Source organism: Urocitellus parryii, chromosome 14 (assembly GCF_045843805.1).
Source record: "Urocitellus parryii isolate mUroPar1 chromosome 14, mUroPar1.hap1, whole genome shotgun sequence".
Lineage (NCBI taxonomy): Eukaryota > Metazoa > Chordata > Mammalia > Rodentia > Sciuridae > Urocitellus > Urocitellus parryii.
The window spans coordinates 37321983-37343758 of NC_135544.1; the positions used below are offsets into that span (position 1 = coordinate 37321983).

Here is a 21776-nt window from a genome sequence, read left to right on the forward strand (position 1 = left end):
TTTACTCATTGATCTTCATGAGCCAAACAGAAATGTAAACTCATTTGTTTTGTAAGTTGTCAACTAAAAGAAGAGAGGAAAATGCTCCATTTCAGGAATCTACAGCTGTTAGCACAGCATAAAGGCATTCACACAAAGAGTAAGGTAGGACTAGACACATATAGCTCTGAGTAGCAAAAGCAAAAGGAAGAAAGCAGCAAATAAAAAAGGCACAACAGGCACACAAGTTTTAGAAAAAAAAGGAAATGAAATGTCTGAGACAACTTCACACTTTTCTCAAGAAAGAGAATTTTTAAAAAGGCATTAATTTTATCAAGATCTCAGGGAAGGAATCAATTTTCAACCATGAATTCAATTAAATACACACACATACATAAATAACCTTTTCACCTTTTGGAGCATAGAGATAATGACCACTACAAATGTGATGACAGACTTAACTCTCACCTACAAAAAGAACTGATTGGAAAGTGCTATTTTAACAAAAGGTGACCGCACTATCTTCAACTTTGTGACAGTTAAGACATGACTGGTTGAGCATATTTAATTACGCACATTAGAATTCAGGAAGACAAATTCTGAAGACCCGGGATAAACAAAATGTATGAATGTATTGGTTGAGACTGTTCAAAAGAGCAGAAAAATCTCTTTAAAAAATCCACTCCTGATTCTTTGATCTATCTTTCTCTCTCTCTCTCTCTCTCTCTCTCTCTCTCTCTCTCTCTCTCTCTCTCTCTCTCTCTCTTCTTTTCAGGGCTCAACTCTTTAGGTACAAAAGTATCTAAAATAATGTACCTTAACATCAACTGCTCTCGATATCACAAAAGAACATGCAAACATCTGAAACTCTTGTTACAGAAACATTCATCATTTGCTTACTGACGAATTCTAGCAAGTAGGTAAACAAAATTAAGTTTAGGAAAAAGAACATTTTCAAACATAGGATGAAAAAATAAATAAAGCTTTAGTTTATGATAACTGCTTAATGTTTCTTCTCATCCAACAGAAGATCTACAGACCTGTACATCTCCTTTAGAATAGGAGAAGCGTAGAAATCAGCCAAATAAGACTCAGGAGAAAATCTCTAAGAATACTTTAACCAGCTCAAGAACTACAGAGCTGAGATTCTCTCTGATATATTCTATTGCATTGATCTCTAAAGTGTCATGATAAATCAAGCATGTATGTCACAGTACAAAGCAAGAAGAGTACTGTGATAACATTCATTTTTAGAACTTACAGTTATTTTGCATTTCTGCAGTTCCTGCATCAAGTGTTCAGAAGAGGGTAACATGCATCCTATTGCTAGTTAGGAGCACTTTCTTATACTATGTGCTTGAATCAAGTCAGAAAAAGTGGCAGTAGTTATAGAACCATATTACAGAAAGCTTTATTCCTTGATAATGACTGTTTATTTTGGGTGCAGTGGTAGGCTACTGAAGTATTTTAAAAGAAGCAATCGCTCTGACTTCTGTATGAAAAATCAGATAGAAGAGGCAGAATTAATGATAATTCCTGTTTGAGACCTACCCTCATCCCTTGTCTCCATCCCATTTCAGGACCAGCTTTGGTACATGTTTGCTGTTTTGCATCACTTGCAGAAGTACATAAGTATCTCCAAGTACTCACAAATTTAGTCTTTTGAAAATAAATTTCATATCTATTATAACAACAAAGACACACATTTGATAGATGTGTATGCATATACATACATATATATACATTGTATACATCACACACATTCACATACCCAGATATGAACTGGGCAGAGGTGGAAAATCTCTGAATTCAATGTTTATCCAAATCCTAGCCTTTCACACAGTATATCAAAAGATTCTTGACATTGGAGGCTGTTTCAGCTCAGTTTCAATGCAATTATTCAGCATAAAAAAATAGTCCCCAATAGTCCTCAATGACTTAAATTATTCTTGCTCAAAGGCCTATGAGTTGCCTGTGTCTTTTCTGAGTTGCCTCATGCAGGATGAATTAAGAGTGCGTGTGGATCTAGAGTGGGGAGTGATTCAGGTCTGTGGAGTTTCTCCTATTTGGAACCTATAGGTATTAGTAATATGTTCTTTCCTTGGAGGAGCGCTGACCCCTTTTATTGAGGAGAAGCTATTCAAATGAAGCAAAGGGTCAGGTTTCAGGGGGCTGAGTCTATCTTCATGATGTCCACTGTCAGCAGGTTGACTGACACCTGGGTAGGACACACCCAAGGGCACAGTAAGAGAAGGGGGCACACACAAGGCACTTCCATGGAAGATTCTATCCTTAACAGGGCAAGGGGTTATATTACAAAGGAACAGATGAGCGTAACTCCACCCATGGGGCTGTAGCAAGACACACCCAAGCAGGAGACACTGACCCTGGAACCCAAGAATGGTGGGGAAAGCTCTGCCACTTGTCTGCAACTGAGCACCTCAGCACCCAGCCGGGGAGTGTGACTCAGTCACATGTAAGGTTGGTCTCCCAAAGAGGAGTGCAGGAAAGCAAGAAAGAAATGTAAACAAATAATCTTATCTTCTATTATAAGGCAATGATTTGTTAAACCTTTCTGTCTCCTTTCTTAGGCCACTCTCTGGCTTATTAGTAAGAACTCAAGAAAACAAGAGGGATGAAAGTATGAAGATGAAAAGAGGGAGAAACCCCCGGGGAGATTGTATTTGGATTTTTCTCACTCTGCCTCTAACACTATGCCCATCTTCTTCAGAATATAACTTTAACCACTGAACAATCAGGAGAACTTGAAATTTCAAACAAGACTAATTAATTAGTTCACAGACTGTTAGAAACCTGAAGCCTATGCAAATTGCAAATTCTGCACTTAAAGATGTTTATCCTCAACAATAAACAGAACCTTATATCACAATTTCTCTCAATTTTCCCCATTCAATTTACCTGTGAAACCCACCAGAGTAGCTTTCTGAGGGGGGAAAACTGCTCTTTACATATTTCTTTCTTCAGAGCCCAACTCAGTACATAATATGTGCCTACTCAGTGAGCATTATGGTGACATATAAAGACAATGTGAGCTTTTAAAATATTTACTTAGTGCTTAGCCTTAACTTGAAAAGCAAGCAACTGAATTATTCTTTAATTGTGCTAAACCATATTTTTTGCTAGAGTACCACCAAATTAATGAACAAAGAATTTAAAGTTTGCATTTATCTACCTTACAGTACAATAAAAACAATGGATCTTAGAAAATATAATAAAGATAGCTCTCATCACCAATTAAGGAAGTGATTACAACTACCAAAAAGTGAAAAGTAAAAAGTTAATATGTTTTCATATCATGATTATGTTGGTACAAAGATCTATAATTGGGATTATATGGAAAAGATAGGGGATGGGAAGAAAATTGAAGCACATTGCACTACTGTGCTTTATCTAATTAATAAATATAACATTCTCTTTTTCTCAAAAAATATACCCTGTAGTTTTAAAAAGAGGAAGTTGCATAGGTTTGAAATTATGCAACTAAATAGGGTTAGAAGAACTGCATAGTAATTGGGCTTTCCCAATAATATGGCAATGAATTGCCATTACTGTCAGTAATACCTTTGTGCTCACCATTTAAATACAACTTCTAATATCTACTCCAAATATGTTTTTTTTTTAATTGGTCGTTCATAACATTACATAGTTCTTAATACATCATATTACACGGTTTGGTTCAAGTGGGTTATGAACTCCCAATTTTACCCCGTATACAGATTGCTGAATCACATCAGTTACCCTTCCATTGATTGACATATTGCCTTTCTAGTGTCTGATGTATTCTGCTGTCTGTCCTATTCTCTACTATCCCCCCTCCCCTCCCCTCCCCTCCCCTCCCCTTTTCTCTCTCTACCCCTTCTACTGTAAATCATTTCTTCCATTTGTATTATCTTGTCTTACCCCTCCTTTCCTCTTATATGTCATTTTGTATAACCCTGAGGATCGCCTTCCATTTCCATGCGATTCCCCTTCTCACTCCCTTTCCCTCCCACCTCTCATCCCTGTTTAATGTAAATCTTCTTCTCAAGCTCTCCGTCCCTACCCTGACCTTGTTGACTCCCCTTATATCAAAGGAGTCATTTGGTATTTGCTTTTTAAAGATTGACTAGCTTCACTTAGCATAATCTGCTCTAATGCCATCCATTTCCCTCCAAATTCTATGATTTTGTCATTTTTTAATGCAGAGTAATACTCCATAGTGTATAAATGCCACATTTTTTTTATCCATTCATCTATTGAAGGGCATCTAGGCTGGTTCCACAGTCTTGTTATCGTGAATTGAGCTGCTATGAACATCGATGTAGCAGTGTCCCTGTAGCATGCTCTTATTAGGTCTTTAGGGAATAGACCGAGAAGGGGAATAGCTGGGTCAAATGGTGGTTCCATTCCCAGCTTTCCAAGAAATCTCCATACTGCTTTCCAAATTGGCTGCAACCAGTTTGCAGTCCCACCAGCAATGAACAAGAGTGCCCTTTTCCCCGCATCCTCTCCAGCATTTATTGTTGTTTGACTTCCTAATGGCTGCCAATCTTACCGGAGTGAGATGGTATCTTAGGGTGGTTTTGATTTGCATTTCTCTGACTGCTAGCGATGGTGAGCATTTTTTCATGTATTTATTGATAGATTGTATGTCCTCCTCTGAGAAGTGTCTGTTCAGGTCCTTTTTTCATGTATTTTTTTCATGTATTTATTGATAGATTGTATGTCCTCCTCTGAGAAGTGTCTGTTCAGGTCCTTGGCCCATTTATTGATTGGGTTATTTGTTATCTTATTGTCTAATTTTTTGAGTTCTTTGTATATTCTGGTTATTAGGGCTCTATCTGAAGTGTGTGGAGTAAGATTTGTTCCCAGGATGTAGGCTCCCTGTTTATCTCTCTTATTGTATCTTTTGCTGAGAAAAAACTTTTTAGTTTGAGTAAGTCCCATTTGTTGATTCTAGTTGTTAACTCTTGCGCTATGGGTGTCCTATTGAGGAATTTGGAGCCCGATCCCACAGCATGTAGATCATAACCAACTTTTTCTTCTATCAGATACCGTGTCTCTGATTTAATATCAAGCTCCTTGATCCATTTTGAGTTAACTTTTGTGCATGGCGAGAGGTAGGGATTCAGATTCATTTTGATGCAAATGGATTTCCAGTTTTCCCAGCACCATTTGTTGAAGATGCTATCCTTCCTCCATTGCATGCTTTTAGCCCCTTTATCAAATATAAGATAGTTGTAGTTTTGTGGATTGGTTACTGTGTCCTCTATTCTGTACCATTGGTCCCCCCGCCTGTTTTGGTACCAGTACCATGCTGTTTTTGTTACTATTGCTCTGTAGTATAGTTTGAAGTCTGGTATTGCTATACCGCCTGATTCACACTTTCTGCTTAGCATTGTTTTTGCTATTCTGGGTCTTTTATTATTCCATATGAATTTCATGATTCTTTTATCAATTTCTACAAGATATGCTGTTGGGATTTTGATTGGCATTGCATTGAACTTATAGAGAACTTTTGGTAATATCGCCATTTTGATGATGTTAGTTCTGCCTATCCATGAACAGGGTATATTTTTCCATCTTCTCAGGTCTTCTTCTATATCTTTCTTTAGGGTTCTGTAATTTTCATTGTATAAATCTTTCACCTCTTTTGTTAGGTTGATTCCCAAGTATTTTATTTTTGGGGGGGATATTGTGAATGGAGTAGTTGTCCTCATTTCCTTTTCAGAGGATTTGTCGCTGATATACAGGAATGCCTTTGATTTATGCGTGTTGATCTTATATCCTGCCACTTTGCTGAATTCATTTATTAGCTCTAATAGCTTCTTTGTAGACCCTTTTGGGTCTGCTAGGTATAGAATCATATCATCTGCAAATAGTGATAATTTAAGTTCTTCTTTTCCTATTTTTATGCCTTTAATTTCTTTCGTTTGTCTAATTGCTCTGGCCAGTGTTTCGAGGACTATGTTGAACAGAAGTGGTGAGAGAGGGCATCCCTGTCTTGTACCAGATCTTAGAGGGAATGCCTTCAATTTTTCTCCATTTAGAATGATGCTGGCCTGTGGCTTATCATAGATTGCTTTTACAATGTTGAGGTATGATCCAGTTATCCCTAATTTTTCTAGAGTTTTGAACATAAAGGGATGCTGTACTTTGTTGAATGCTTTTTCTGCATCAATCGAGATGATCATATGGTTCTTATTTTTAAGTCTATTGATGTGGTGAATAACATTTATTGATTTCCGTATATTGAACCAGCCTTGCATCCCAGGGATGAATCCTACTTGATCATGGTGTATAATTTTTTTGATATGTATTTGAATCCGATTCGCCAGAATTTTATTGAGGATTTTTGCGTCAAGGTTCATTAGAGATATTGGTCTGTAGTTTTCTTTCTTTGAAGTGTCTTTGTCTGGTTTCGGAATCAGGGTGATGTTGGCCTCGTAGAATGAATTTGGAAGTTCTCCTTCTTTTTCTATTTCCTGAAATAGCTTGAAAAGTATTGGTGTTAGTTCCTCTTTAAAGGTTTTGTAAAACTCTGCTGTATACCCATCCGGTCCTGGGCTTTTCTTAGTTGGTAATCTTTTGATGGTTTCTTCTATTTCCTCTATTGTTATTGGTCTGTTTAGATTGTCTATATCCTCCTGCCTCAATCTGGGCAGATTATATGACTTAAGAAAATTATCTATGCCTTCACTATCTTCTATTTTATTGGAGTATAATGATTCAAAATAATTTCTGATTATCTTCTGTATTTCTGAAGTGTCTGTTGTGATATTGCCTTTTTCATCCCGTATGCTAGTAATTTGGGTTCTCTCTCTTCTTCTCTTTGTTAGCATGGCTAAGGGTCTGTCAATTTTATTTATTTTTTCAAAGAACCAACTTTTAGTTTTGTCAATTTTTTCAATTGTTTCTTTTGTTTCAATTTCATTAATTTCAGCTCTGATTTTAATTATTTCTTGCCTTCTACTTCTTTTGCTGTTGTCTTGCTCTTCTTTTTCTAGGATTTTGAGATGAAGTATGAGATCATTTATTTGTTGGTTTTTTCTTTTTTTGAGGAATGAACTCCAAGCAATGAATTTTCCTCTTAGAACTGCTTTCAATGTGTCCCATAGATTCCGATATGTTGTGTCTGTGTTTTCATTTAACTCTAGGAAGTTTTTAATTTCCTCCTTGATGTCTTCTAAAACCCATTGATCATTCAGCAACCTATTGTTCATTCTCCAAGTGATGCTTGATTTTTCCTTCCTTCCTTTATCATTGATTTTCAGTTTCATTCCATTGTGGTCAGATAAGATGCATGGTATTATCTCTACCCCTTTATATTGTCTAAGAGTTGCCCTGTGACATAATATATGGTCTATTTTTGAGAAGGTTCCATGAGCTGCTGAGAAAAAAGTGTAACTACTTGATGTTGGGTGGTATAGTCTATATATGTCAATTAGGTCTAGGTTGTTAATTGTGTTATTGAGTTCTATAGTTTCCTTATTTAACTTTTGTTTGGAAGATCTGTCCAGTGGTGAGAGAGGTGTGTTGAAGTCTCCCATGATTATTGTATGGTGGTCTATTAGACTCTTGAACTTGAGAAGAGTTTGCTTGATGAACAAAGCTGCACCATTATTTGGGGCATAAATATTTATGATTGTTATGTCTTGTTGGTGTATGGTTCCCTTGAGCAGTATGAAGTGTCCTTCTTTATCCCTTTTGATTAACTTTGTCTTGAAATCTATTTTATTAGATATGAGTATGGCCACTCCTGCTTGTTTCTGCAGTCCATGAGTGGTATGATTTTTCCCAACCTTTCACCTTCAGTCTATGAATATCTTTTCCTATCAGATGCGTCTCCTGTAGGCAGCATATTGTTGGGTCTTGTTTTGTGATCCATTCTACTAGCCTGTGTCTCTTGATTGGTGAATTTAAGCCATTAACATTTAGGGTAATTATTGAGATCTGGTTTGTTCTTCTAGCCATATTTGTTTATTGATGTTACTAAACCTGATTTATTATCCACTTTGACTACTTTCCCCCCTTTACTGTCCTACCTCCCATTGTTGGTTTTCAATGTTATTTTCCATTTCCTCTTCCTGTAATGTTTTGCCAAGGATTTTTTGAAGAGATGGTTTTCTAGCTGTGAATTCTTTTAACTTTTGTTTATCGTGGAAGGTTTTAATTTCATCTTCTATCCTGAAGCTTAATTTCGCCGGATACACGATTCTTGGTTGGAACCCATTTTCTTTCAGAGTTTGAAATATGTTATTCCAGGATCTTCTAGCTTTCAGAGTCTGTGTTGAGAGATCAGCTGTTATCCTGATTGGTTTACCCCTAAATGTAATCTGCTTTCTTTCTCTTGCAGCTTTTAAAATTCTCTCCTTATTCTGTATGTTGGACATCTTCATTATAATGTGTCTAGGTGTGGATCTCTTATGATTTTGCACATTTGGCGTCCTGTAGGCTTCTAGGATTTGGGATTCTGTCTCATTCTTCAAGTCTGGGAAGTTTTCTCGTATTATTTCACTGAATAGACTGTTTATTCCTTTGGTATGGAGTTCTGTGCCTTCCTGTATCCCAATGACTCTTAAATTTGGTCTTTTGATATTGTCCCATAATTCTTGGATGTTCTGCTCATGGTTTCTTAGCATTCTTGCTGAGCTGTCTATGTTCTTTTCCAGTTGAAATAGTTTGTCTTCATTGTCTGATGTTCTCTCTTCTAAGTGATCTACTCTGCTGGTAGTATTCTCAACTGAGTTTTTAAGTTGGTTTACTGTTTCCTGCATTTCTAGGATTTCTATTTGTTTGTTTTTTATTACCTCTATCTCCCTGTGAAATTGATCTTTTACTTCCTGGATTTGTTTGTCGATGTGATCTTTCATTGTCTGATTTTGCTGTCTCATGTCTTCCTTGAGACTCCAGATCATCTGAAGCATATATATCCTCAACTCTTTATCTGACATTCCATCTGTTGCAGCTATTACCTCTTCTAATGTTGAGTTGACCTGCATTGCTTGTGGTCCTTTCTTTCCTTGTCTTTTCATACTGCTCGCGTTTCTTTCTGCTTGGTGCAACTGTTGTGTTTTTGATTTTTACCCCCTATTTATTTATATTGCTCTTGTATAGTTGGGAAGTCTCCCTTGCAGGGCGGGTAGTGGCTCTGCTCCTCCTCTAATTAGGGTGATCTCTCTACCCCGCTAATCGGTCGCAGGTCCGCCCCCCTGCGGGCACGGGTGGCGACTCTGCTCTGCCCCCACTTCAATTGTGGTGACGTAACTACCACGCCCTGGGGTCGTTGGTCCTGGTCTGGATGTGGGTGGCGGTTCTGCTGGGTCCCCACTCCAATTGGTGTGACGTGTCTACCGCGCTGGCAGGCCTCTAGGCCGGTAGGTCGCAGTTCTGCACAGCCCCCACTCCCAATGGGGGTACCTGACTACCTCTCCAATGGGTCGCTGAGCCCCCTCCGGACCCGGGCGGCGACCCTGCTCCACCCCCACTCCAACCAGTGTGACGCGACTGCCTCGGTGTTGCGTGTCCACCACGATGGCAAGCTACCTGGCCTGTCTTTCCAGTGGGCCGCACGTCTGCCTGCCCTGCTTGCTCCGATGGCAGCTCTGCACAGCCCCTACTCCAAATGAGGTTGTGCCTCCCAGGGGAGCCCTGATGGCGGAGGCTGACTACCGGTTCGGGTGGGGCGGGCCGAACCCCTAGGGTGTCAGCTGCTTGCAAAAGTGGCCGCTGGCCTCAGGACTGGACTTCTGCACCCTCCGTGGGGCCACCTGTGGAGCCAGGTAGCTGTGGCCACGTGGTTAGGACCCGGGCAGGTGAAGTGGCTGCTCCCAGAGCGAGCTCTATGCCTCCTAGGGGAGCCCTGATGGCGGAGGTTGACTGCCGGTTCGGGCGGGGCGGGCTAAACCGCTTGGGTGTCAGCCGCTTGCAAAAGAGGCCGCTGGTTTCAGGACTCGAATTCTGCACCCGCCGCGGGGCCACCCGTGGAGCCAGGTGGCTGTGGTCGCGTGATTAGGAACGGGCCGCGTGGTTAGGGACCGGGCGTGTGAGGCTGCTGCTCCCAGAGCGAGCTCTATGCCTCCCAGGGGAGCCCTGATGGCGGCGGCGGCTGACTGCCGTTTCTGGCGGGGCGGGCCAAACCCCTCGGGTGTCAGCCGTTTGCAAAAGTGACCGCTGGCCTCCGGGCTCGACTACCGCACCCGCCGCTGGGCCACCTGTGGAGCCGGTTAACTGTGGCCGCGTGATTAGGAACCGGGCAGGTGAAGTGGCTGTTCCCAGAGCGAGCTCTAGGCCTCCCGGGGGAGCTGCTTGCAGAGCGGCTGATGGCTGGGGGACTATACCTCTGTGCCCGAGAGGCTGTCCAAGATCCACTTCTCTGGGACGAACTGTCACTTCCAATAAACCTACCAGTTCACAGCTGCTCTCCTCTTAAGGGAATTATGCTAGAAGTTCCTCCATAGGTAGGCTGCATCTGTTCAGGTGGGTCTTTCTTATCCCGTTAAAGTGGAGACGTTGGAATCGCTGCTTCCTTGCCGGCCGCCATGTTGGATCCTCCCCAAATATGTTTAACTGAGATCCCTTCAATCAAGATCAGTACAGATATAATGGTTTCATTTCTACTTTATTATTGTGACAATATATTTAATAAGTAAATTCATCATTATGACTATTGGATTATATTTGAATGTAAGTAATATACTTTATTAAATTTTTTAAATTTTATGGATCATAAAAATAGTGTCATTTTATATACTTATTTAGGAAAAAGGCACAGAAAATAAAAGGATTCTTTATTCATAATTTTTACTAAAACCACAATATACAATGCATATAAAACCATCTAATTTTATGATTAATACAAAATCTAATTATTATGTAAGCAGATAATTCTTAAACATGTGTCAGCCCTATGCTAAGAAGAATAGAAATGATGAATATCTCTGGTTCCACATTTCATCTTCCTACATTTACTAGGCTTACTAACTGTCATTAAGCTGAAAAATTAACAATTATCAAGTATCTTCTTTGTACTTGACATAAGACACACAGCTGGTACATAAATTCTTAAAGTTTAAAGAAAAATCACAAGGTTTAAAATTGTAAAAGACAGCATTATACAACAGCTTTGGCATCAAACTGAACTTAAAAGCAAAAGCTGTATGCAATTTTGAGACTATTTTATCTAAACAATGTCTTTAACTCCCTTTACTGCTATTTAACTCCATTTACTGTATCCTATAATCATACTATGAACTCCCTAAAAGATTTTTTTTAAAGATGTAAAACTATCCCTTTGGGCTAGAGCTGTGGCTCAGTGGTAGAGAGCTGATCTTGCATGTGTGACACACTGGGTTTAATACTCAACACGACATAAAAATAAATAAAATAAAGATATTGTATTCATCTACAACTAAAAAACAATATTAAAAAACTATCTCTTTGCCAGTGGAAGATAAAGACTTGGTCCCAATAAGAGTGTTTTAAAAAAACCTCACAGGCTTTATCTATCTTCATGATTCCAGTTGGGAATTTATTTATAAATAAAGCTCTTAGGCTCATATACCTCTCCCTATAAAGAAATAGGGAGATATTTTGATTAAAATAAAGATGATATTACAGAAATACAAAATCTCCATTTTGAAAATGCAAAGGAGAAGTCACAAATACAATTTAAGTAGTTCAAAAAAGATAATGTATTAAGAAATGCCAGTTAAGTTTAACAAAATGAACCTAAGAAGCATTTCTAGTGACATCTAGATTTATTTTACAGTTTCACATGTTAAACATAAGAATCATATCCTATAGAAGAGATAATAGTAAAACTCCAATAACTGAAATGGGAGTCAGAGATTATTGTGTGACAAAATCCTTCAAAATTCTTTAGCTGTTTGGTTGTATTTTTCCTGTCTAGTGAATGGAAGGATTAATCAACCTCATCTTGTTAGAAATAATGGAGCTGTTATGTGATATGATTCTCTGTTGCATTTTCTCTTAATGTAAGATTCTTTGTGTGGAAAATATTGTGGTAGACGCATCATTCATTAACTATAGCTTATGAGTATCACAATCAGTATGAATGTGACACCAAGGGGACTGTTGTGAGTCACCCTCCAGGGTGATAAATGTCAGAATGTCAAAGCTCACAATATTCCATGATGTGTGATTCATTACTTAATGCCTGGTTTTTCCTCCTTTTGCCTTTTCAATATCATTATACTCTAATGTCTGTTTTTTTTTAAGCATTGTTTATTTTTTTCCTTTGTTCTAATTTCTTTCTCTCTGGGTTTATGTCAAATAATATTCATGCTCCTTTTGAGATGAATATTTTTCTCTATAAACATTATAGAATGTAAACTTCTTACATATGAATTTGCACCAGAGAAAAATGTAGGATGATACTCCGATTTGGATGTAAGTAATAAAAAATTAAATAAAAAAGGCATAGAGATAAGAAAAAAACTCAGAAAATAAGTCATGACACAAGCATAGAGATTTCATTTAGTTCAGAGGAAAAACATTTATCTGTATGCTTGAATCATCTGCCATTCCGCAGACAAAATTATTCACCATTTACTTGACATTTCTGAGGAACTGGGGGAATTCACCACAACTGATTACCCAAAGGAAGAACAAATTATTCTATTCAAAGGGTTATTTTAGCTAATCAAAAGCACATACTGGGCTGGGATTGTGGATCAGTAGTAGACCACTCACCTAGCTATGTGAGGCACTGGGTTTGATTTTCAGCACCACATAAAAAAATAAACAAACAAACAAAATAAAGGTATTATGTCCATCTACAACTAAAAAAATTAAATTAAAAAAAGCATATACTGTGATGTTCTTAATACATCTTTTTCAAATAAAAAGCAAATTTGGATTGAGAAAAAAAAATGACAAAATAATTACTCTTAAAAAGTGCTTGTAATAATGAATCCCACTATTACTTATAATTATAATACACCAACAAAGAATTTGAGGGCAGGGAATCCCTTGAAATTTACCTTATAAAGTTTCTACACATAAGTTTATATGAGGTTTTACTGATTCAAACACCCAAGTTCCAGTTTAATCAATTTCTTAAGTTTAAGCTGCACTCTTTATAAATACATTTAAGTATCTATTTCTAGAAACCTCTGATTAATGTAGCATGGATTATAATTTAGTAAGCTACATCTAATACACTGTTATCCATGAGCTGTAGCATAGGAATTTACTTTCCTGAAACAATCATTTTAACTACCTATTGTGTGAGCCAAGGTAAAGGCGTGCATCTTGGCAGGCTTCTCAACCACAATTTAGAGTGCCATACCTAAGATATAGCTCACCCAATTTTATTGCTGAGGAATATAATTTAAAATTGTTGCTATAAAATAATCATATTGAAATATTTCTGGGGGGGGGGTGGGCAGAGGTTGAACCCAGGGGCACTCAACCACTAAATCACATCCCCAGCCCTTTTTATTTTTTGTGACAGTATCTCACTAAGTTGCTTAGAGCCTTTGAACTTTTGAACCTCAGTCTCCTGAGCTTCTGGGACTACCTGCATGGGCCACTGAACCTGGCTCATACTGAAATCTTACATAAGTATAAATTTATTTATGAAGGACACATGAGATATAAGCAACCTAGCAATTCCTCTGGATCAGAAAGCACAAAAACCAAATAACTTCAGGAGATTGATGCAAAAATAAATGAACAAAGTAGTTTGATGTGATCAATGAAAGAGTCATAGGATTGGAGCCTTCTGGGAAACTGAGGCAACACAAAGCACCCCCCAGCCTTACTCTTTCAAATCCCAATTCTTATGATCAAGTGAGAAAGACATCAGATATGTCGCTCAGAGTAACAGGCAATGAATTTATTACAAAGGATGGGAAATAGTAAAAGGAAACACTCTCAAGAAACAGTGTAGGTCCTCTCGGAGAGGAGAGAGATAGTACTCCTTTCCTTTCCTCCATTTTTGGGGGTGGCAGGGGAGGTTCCCTGGAAAGTTTTCAAAGAGTCCCAACCAGATCCATTTCTTGACTTCTGACTAACAACAAAATGACATAAGACTATCAAGTCCCTGTTGTGTATGACAACTCTAGGAATCCAACTGGATTCTTAACCATAAATTCCTACAGATTTTTCCTCATTTCCTTGAGTTTCCTGATCTGGTCTGTGAAAAAGGTCATGAAAGTCCATCCCTTCAGGGTAACTTGGGTTCCTCTTTTGGACATTATTTTAGGTTTGCATTTTTCATGCAGATAACAGGTAGTTTGCCAAAGAATGTGACATATCCTGTCCACTTAAGCTAGATAGGGCTGCATGCAAATCAATTCTTGGAAAGAAATCATGTTCAGGTCAGCACAGTGAGCCCATTATATAGAATTATTCCCTTCACCTCATCACCACTGGCATCTGTGTCTGTCGCCTATCAAAAGGAGAGATAGGCAGTGTAGCTAACTAGTTACATGCATTCCATGCTCTTTTCATTCTTTTTAATTTTCTTTTCTTTTTTCTTTTTACTATGTGGTTTAAACAAACTCATTTCTATGCCTAAATCTGGCTTGCAGCCTGCCTACCTTTACTTTCTGTACCTAGATAATTCATTGTCTTAGATTAAGTTAGTGCTTCACAGGCCTACCTGGATTTTAGTTTTTGTAATCCCTTACAAGTGAATTTACAAAATCTGGTACTGTCACTACATTTTTAGGACATTCTGGGCTGAAGATAAGAGCTGTTTCATTTTCTTTTTTCCACTATAATTGACAACTTCTTAACACAAAGCAGTGTATTTGGTCTTTAATGAAGATACTGTTATTTTCTATTTAAGGTATCATGAATAGTAATCAAATCATAACTCATTTTTCCTCAGTCCTAAACTTAAGGGGGTCCTTGAGATGGTTCCAAAATAGAAATAGAAATCTCACTTCCCAATTCCCTCTGGAGTCCTCATAGTGCTGTGCAGCACTGTCTGGTTTTGTTTCCTATTCCAAGCACCTGCTAAGGTTACATCCCTTAGAGTCAGGTTCAGGGTAGACTATTAGTTTTGGCTGATGAATCTTGAGCAGACCTGTGCCACTTCTAGTCTAGAAAAATTTATTGCCAAACATGAGACCCACCAGTTCCCTGCTTTCCTCTGCTGTTGTGTCATGAATGAGCACTACAATGACAACACAACTCCATAGTCACGATGTGACCCAAAGCTGACTAGGAACATGAGAGAAAAATAACCCTATGTTGTTTCAAGATAGGAAGATGTTGGTGTTGTTCGTTGAATGTATCGTATCATAGCTTGAATTCTCCTAAGATCACCAGATTGTGTCATTTGGTGGGGGGTAGATGAAGGTTTTACCTCCAGATTCTTGTATTGAAGGAGAATACTAAGGTGAGACTATTCCCTAAATTAGAATTAGTATCCCAACCACAGAGTGGATAATGGGACTGTTGACAAGAGGATCCAGAAAGATGCACAAATTGGATTAATACTGTCTCAAAGGAAACTGGGCAATAAGGAGTAAGAAAAGTTAGAAATCATGAATCACAGGAGGACTACACTGTGTAGTTAAGAGTAAGAAATTCTGTCTTTATTTTAAAGTTACCTGCCCTAAGGTACCAAACATAGAAGCTGCCAGGTTCTATGTTTACTTGGAAGGGCAGCTAGGACAGTAAAGAAAAGTGAAATTTAGGGAAGAGGCTCAAATGATGAGAAAAGCAAGACTTTAAAACTCAAGAGCTGTCCACAATTAAAATTCTGGAAGACACAAGTGTTTTCATGTGTTGTATTGCCACTAAAAAGAGTCACTGAATGAATTTGGAAATTATTTATCTCATTTATTCTCTGGTACATGTCATTATCAATTTAGGTTGTTAAAGAACATGCACATACTTTATGAGTTATATTCTTCCAGGAATGGCAGTGTCTTTAAAGGCTGCATTACATCTTCTTATAAAGCATATATTTGGAGGCTGCTGGAAATTTCCAGCAAAATTGCAAAATTTATGAGATCTAAATCTACACTTTGCAAACAGATGAACACAACACAACATTGGAATAAAACAGGGATTCACTGCTCAGTAGAGACCACTATGAACAACAGAAGTGACACTTCTGAAACAGCAGGAAATGCTTCTTATGTAAGTTGACACCATTGTCAAAAAAATGAACTCTTTGTAAAAAAGAAAAAATTAATCCAAACCAAAGTATTAACAAAATTGCTCCAAAAACTAAATTTCCTTATGACTCATTTCTGAATCACTCTTCCCCCTACATTTTAAAATTTGATACCTTCATTCATGCCCACTTACTCAGCAAATATATATACACATGTGAAACACTGCTGTATTGGTGAACAAAACAAAATGCCATCTGTCATCAAGGAAAACAAGAAATAAGGAGTAACCATGCAATGTGTTAAGGTAACACATTAATTAAGTGAAAGTATATGGAATTCTAAATCAGATGTGGGCAAAGTCTATCCTGAGACCTGAAGGGCCAGCTGGGAAAAGGGGGAAAGTTTTTCCCTAATTTATTTATTACTCCCTAAACCATAACTTTCTCCCAAATGTTCACCTATTTATCCTTTAACAACACTACCTAAATTTGACTCTCATTAAAAAAATAACTACATTAAATATTAAAGATAAATAGGAATAAAAAACACATCATACAAACAGCATAAAAACAGGGAAGTTTCCAAAAAGCAGGGTTCAGATCCTTAAGACAACTAGATGCTTGGTCCAAGAAAGTAGAATATCTTTCCTAGCCTCATGTTTTGTTCATGTAGATATAAATGTTCTTGGGAAAGAAATATTATTCTTATTATAGTGAAGCAGGTTTCTGGGTTAAAAGAAAACAAAACAAAAAATAACTCCATACAAATACATATATGTGTGTGTGTATTTTTTTAATATAATGTTTTTTCTTCCTATTTATCTTTAATATTTAATTTATATATGTGTGTGTATACACACATATATAAATTAAATTAATTTATTTATATTATTTCAAATTCTTGAAAAATGACAGAAGTTTCTACATCTACTGGCTATATTAAAGTATTCAACAAAATGAATTATCTCATGCTTACTCACTTGCTCAACAATGTAATGTTTTTGGTGACACTGCTTGCACAGTATAGCATCTTAATTTTGGAATGTACACACACACACATTCATACACAAGATAAAAGAGAAAACTAATATTCAAAGAAAAATTTCAACCTTGAACCAATAGCATATTCAGAGATATTTGTTCAAACTAAAATCTCAAATCACTCTTCCATTAACCTCAGAAGAGTATTAAAATAGTTTCATGAAACTTACTGAATTCCCCCTTCCAAAGGATTTAGATATATGTAAATATGTAGAAATTATGAGCTTCTTATTTTTACTCTTCTCCTTTCTTCCTACCTTTTCCCTGTGTGTTTCAGAAATTAAGAAAAATAAATAGATAAATACAGATCAATCGATCGATCTGGTATTGTGATACCTCCTGCTTCACTTTTCTTGCTAAGGACTGCCTTGGCTATTCCAGATCTCTTATTTTTCCAAATAAATTTCATAATTGCTTTTTCTAGTTCTATAAAGAATGTCACTGGGATTTTAATAGAAATTGCATTAAATCTACATCACAATACTAGACCTTAAGTTATACTACAGAGCTACAGTAACAATAAACAGCATGGCATTGGCACCAAAGTAGACGAGTAGACAATATTATAGAATAGAAGACACAGAGACAAATACACATAAATACAGTTATCTCATACTAGACAAAGGTGCCAAAACATTCACTGGAGAAAAGATAGCCTCTTCAACAATAGTACTGGGAAAACTGGAAATCTATATGCAGCAAAATGAAATCAAAACCATATCTCTCACCATGCACAAAACTCAACTCAAAGTGGTTAAGGACCTAGGAATTAGACCAGAAACCCTGCACCTAATAGAAGAAAAGGTAGTTCCAAATCTTCATCATGTCCTATAGGTTCCAACTTCCTTAACAAGACTCCTAAAGTGCAAGAAGTAAAATTAAGAATCAATAAATGGGACGATTTCAAACTAAAAAGCTTCTTCTCAGAAAAGGAAACAATCAATAATATGAAGAGAGAGTCTACAGAGTGGGAGAAAATCTTTACCACATGCACATCAGATAGAACACTAATCTCTAGGATATATAAAGATCTCAAAAAACTTAACACCAAAAAAAAATAACTAAATCAATAAATGAGCTAAGGAACTAAACAGACACTTCTCAGATGATATAAAATTGATCAACCAATATATGAAAAACATTTCAATGACTCTAGTAATTAGAAAAATGCAAATCAACACTACTCTAAGATTTCATCTCATGCTAGTCAGAATGGCAATTATCAAGAACACAAACAATAAGTGTTCGAGAGGATGTGGGGGAAAATGTACACTCATACATTACTGTTGGAACTGCAAATTGGTACAACCACTCTGAAAAGTGGTATGAAGATTCCTCAGAAAACTTGGAATGAAAACACCATTTGACCCAGCTATTCCACTCCTCTGTCTATACCCAAAGGACTTAAAATCAGCATATTATAGTGATGCAATCACATCAATGTTTATAGCGCCTCAATTCACAATAGCTAAACTGTGGAACCAACCTAGATGCCCTTCAATAGATGAATGGATAAAGAAACTGTGGTATATATTTACAGTGGAATATTACTCAGCATTAAAAGAGAATAAAATTATGGCATTTGCAGGAAAATGGATAGAGATGGAGGATATCTTGCTAAGTGAAATAAGCCAATTCCAAAAAACGAAAAGCCACATGTTTTCTCTAATGTGTGGATGCTAATCCAATATTAGGGGTGGGCAGGGGAAGAATGGAAGAAATTTGCATTGGGCAGAGGGGAGTGAGAAGAGGGGTAAGGGCATGGGGGTAAGAAAGATGGTGGAATGAGAAGGTCATCATTATGCTAAGTACATGTATGATTGCACAAATGGTGTGACTCTACATCATGTATAACCACAAAAATGAAAAGTTATACTCCGTTTGTGTACAATGAATCAAAATGCATTCTGCTGTCATGTATAACTAATTGGAACAAGTTTTAAAGAAAAAAAAAAAGCAGGGTAAAAGGTACAGCCGAACTGCCAGGAATGATGCACAGGGTAAAGCAGTAATTAGGAAAAAGACAAGGAAACTTTAGGGATGGAACTTAGATGAAAGAAGCAACTCTGGTCAAGATGGAGCAGGCTGAGATTATGGTCAGAAAAACTGAGATATTACACACAGTATGAACGAACAAGTATATAATGAGGGTAACAAATGCCAAGTTTCTCTTTTTAAAGTGTTACATAAGAAAAGGTAAAGGATAAAAGAACCTGGTGGAATTGACTTAGAATAAGACACTAGTATGAGTTCATGTTTGATGACAAATGGATAATACATAGGTAGATAGATAGGAAGCGAGATAGATATAGATATGCTATGGTGTGTGTGTGTTGTGTGTGTGTGTAAGGGAGAGAGAGAGATTGGTATAGATGCTATGGTGTGTGTGTGTATGTGTGTCTGTCTCATACTTCTGTTCACTAAGAGAAGCAATGTCATCCAAGAAACAATGAACAAACCCACACATAGTTCTTAAATTGATTTCCAGTAAAGAAGGGTTCCTCAAAAAAAGGGTTGATTCAAAGACTGAGATTAAAAAACAACTAATATCTTTTGTGGGAAAGCAAGAAAATGCTAAAATAATGAAGGAAATTTGTCAAATAGATATGTCTTAACATTTAGGGATTCCAATCTGGGATGTGAGCATCAAAATAAATAATGATGAATAAAATGGGTATCCAAACGTTTATACTAATGTAAATAAATAAAATAGTAAATGGATACATGTAAGAGACAGTAACTTTTCTTACAGTATAAATAAATGTAGATGAATGATGAAATTAGAAAACCACCATTTGGTATCAATGTAATAATTCAAACAAAAATCATCAATGAATGTGAAATCTGGTATGAGAAAGTTAATAATGGCTTCTCTTTTCTTTTTGGTGCTGGGGACTGAATCAAGGGCTGCCCAGATGCTAAGTATGTACTTTACAACTGAGCTCTACCCATGGCCCAAAATTTGCATAATTTCAAAGCAATCCTTACACATGGGAAAATTAGTAATTTTATTATACAGAAACCTGGCAGATATCACCTTAACCAACTGATCAATATTTTGTGCCTCCTGATATGATACACAATGAAGAATAGGGCATCACTAGTGAGAGAGTCCGACTTTAAAAAAAAAAAAAAGGCAAACCTAAAATAAAAACACTACAATTTGGCTTCACCCTAACTGGCCTTTATTCATCAAAAATTCCAATGTTACAAAAAGCAAGGAAAGACTGAGCAAATAAATATTCCATATTGAAGGCTAAAATAAACTTTTTAAAATAAAAAATAGCATTATTAAGGCAACTGGTAAAATGAGGATGGGATGTTAGGATGAGATAGTCATATTCTATCAATACTAACCAGTTAGTTTGTTTAGTGTGTGGTACCATGTCTGCAAAATATAGTTAAATAATTCAGCCTGGGGAAAACATTATATATACTACATAGCATTTATATGTATAGGCACCACGTATCATGAAAAAAAGTAGTCAGATGTTAACAACTAAGAAACTTGGAATTCTTTTTGCTATTCAAATAATATGTCTATAAAAATATTTCAAAATTGGTACCAAATAGCCACTATTAACCACTTATAAATGCAATAAAAGAAATTTAACAGAATTTATAAATAAGATTATAAAATAGAAAATTTTCTATTAAAAATGAAAGTACAAAGTCACACATTGTTATCCATGTTTCAATGTTACTTCTACTCCAAGCATTATACTGCTCTAAGGGAAAAATTTTATCTCTTCTTTCCTTTTATCTTATGTTTAGACAAATGCCTAATTTAAATACACAGACACAGACACACACACACACACACACACACACACACACACAGGTCTTTTGTTTTTGTTATTTTTTTTTTTCTTGAGGTACTGGGCATTGAATCCAGGAACACTCTAACACTGAGCTACATCCCCAGCCCTTTTTATTTTGTATTTTGAGACAAGGTCTCACTAAGTTGTTTAGTGTTTCAATGAGTTGCCAAGGTTAGCCTCCAGCTTGCCATCCTCCTGCCTCAGTACAAGTTTTTTTTTTTTAATATTTTTTAGATGTTGATAAACATTTTTTTTATTCATTTCTTTATATGCAGTGCTGAGAATCTAACCCAGTGTCTCACATATGCTAGGCAAGTGCTCTACCACTGAGCCACAACTCCAGCCCCAGTACAAGTTTTAAAACTATGATTAACATTTAAAATTTGCAAAAATTAATACCTGATCAATTATTAAGAAAAAACTGTTGAAATTTCTTTTTTTCCAAACTGATACATAAATAATGTTTAAAATCATTAAAAATCATTTTGTTCTCAAAAGAAATAAAAATATAAATCAATATGCTCACTTTCGCTTTTTCTCTTGGCTAGGTTTCATATGTCAAAGCTATTGACATTTGGATGGCAGTATGCCTCCTTTTTGTGTTTTCAGCACTTCTGGAGTATGCAGCTGTAAATTTTGTATCAAGACAGCACAAAGAACTGCTGCGATTTCGACGAAAGAGAAAGAATAAGGTAAGTAATTGAATATATTGGGTTTGGTTGTATATCAGTTTTATTGGAAAGTAAATTTGTTATATTTAATGGAAATGTACAGGAAGAAAATTGGGACTGGGGACTAAATGATATGATATTCTTTGTTTTGTCCACTTGAAACTA

At 36.7% G+C, this 21776-nt stretch overlaps 1 protein-coding gene across 2 annotated transcripts in view; it reads left to right on the top strand.

The window, feature by feature from the left end:
- Positions 1–21776, top strand: part of Glra3 (glycine receptor alpha 3) — a 169721-nt gene that overhangs the window by 133335 nt on the left and 14610 nt on the right. For both annotated transcript variants that reach the window (XM_026389752.2, XM_077792625.1), the window contains exon 8: positions 21489–21632. In XM_026389752.2, the coding sequence (XP_026245537.2) occupies positions 21489–21632 (144 nt within the window). The remainder of the gene's footprint in view (positions 1–21488; positions 21633–21776) is intronic.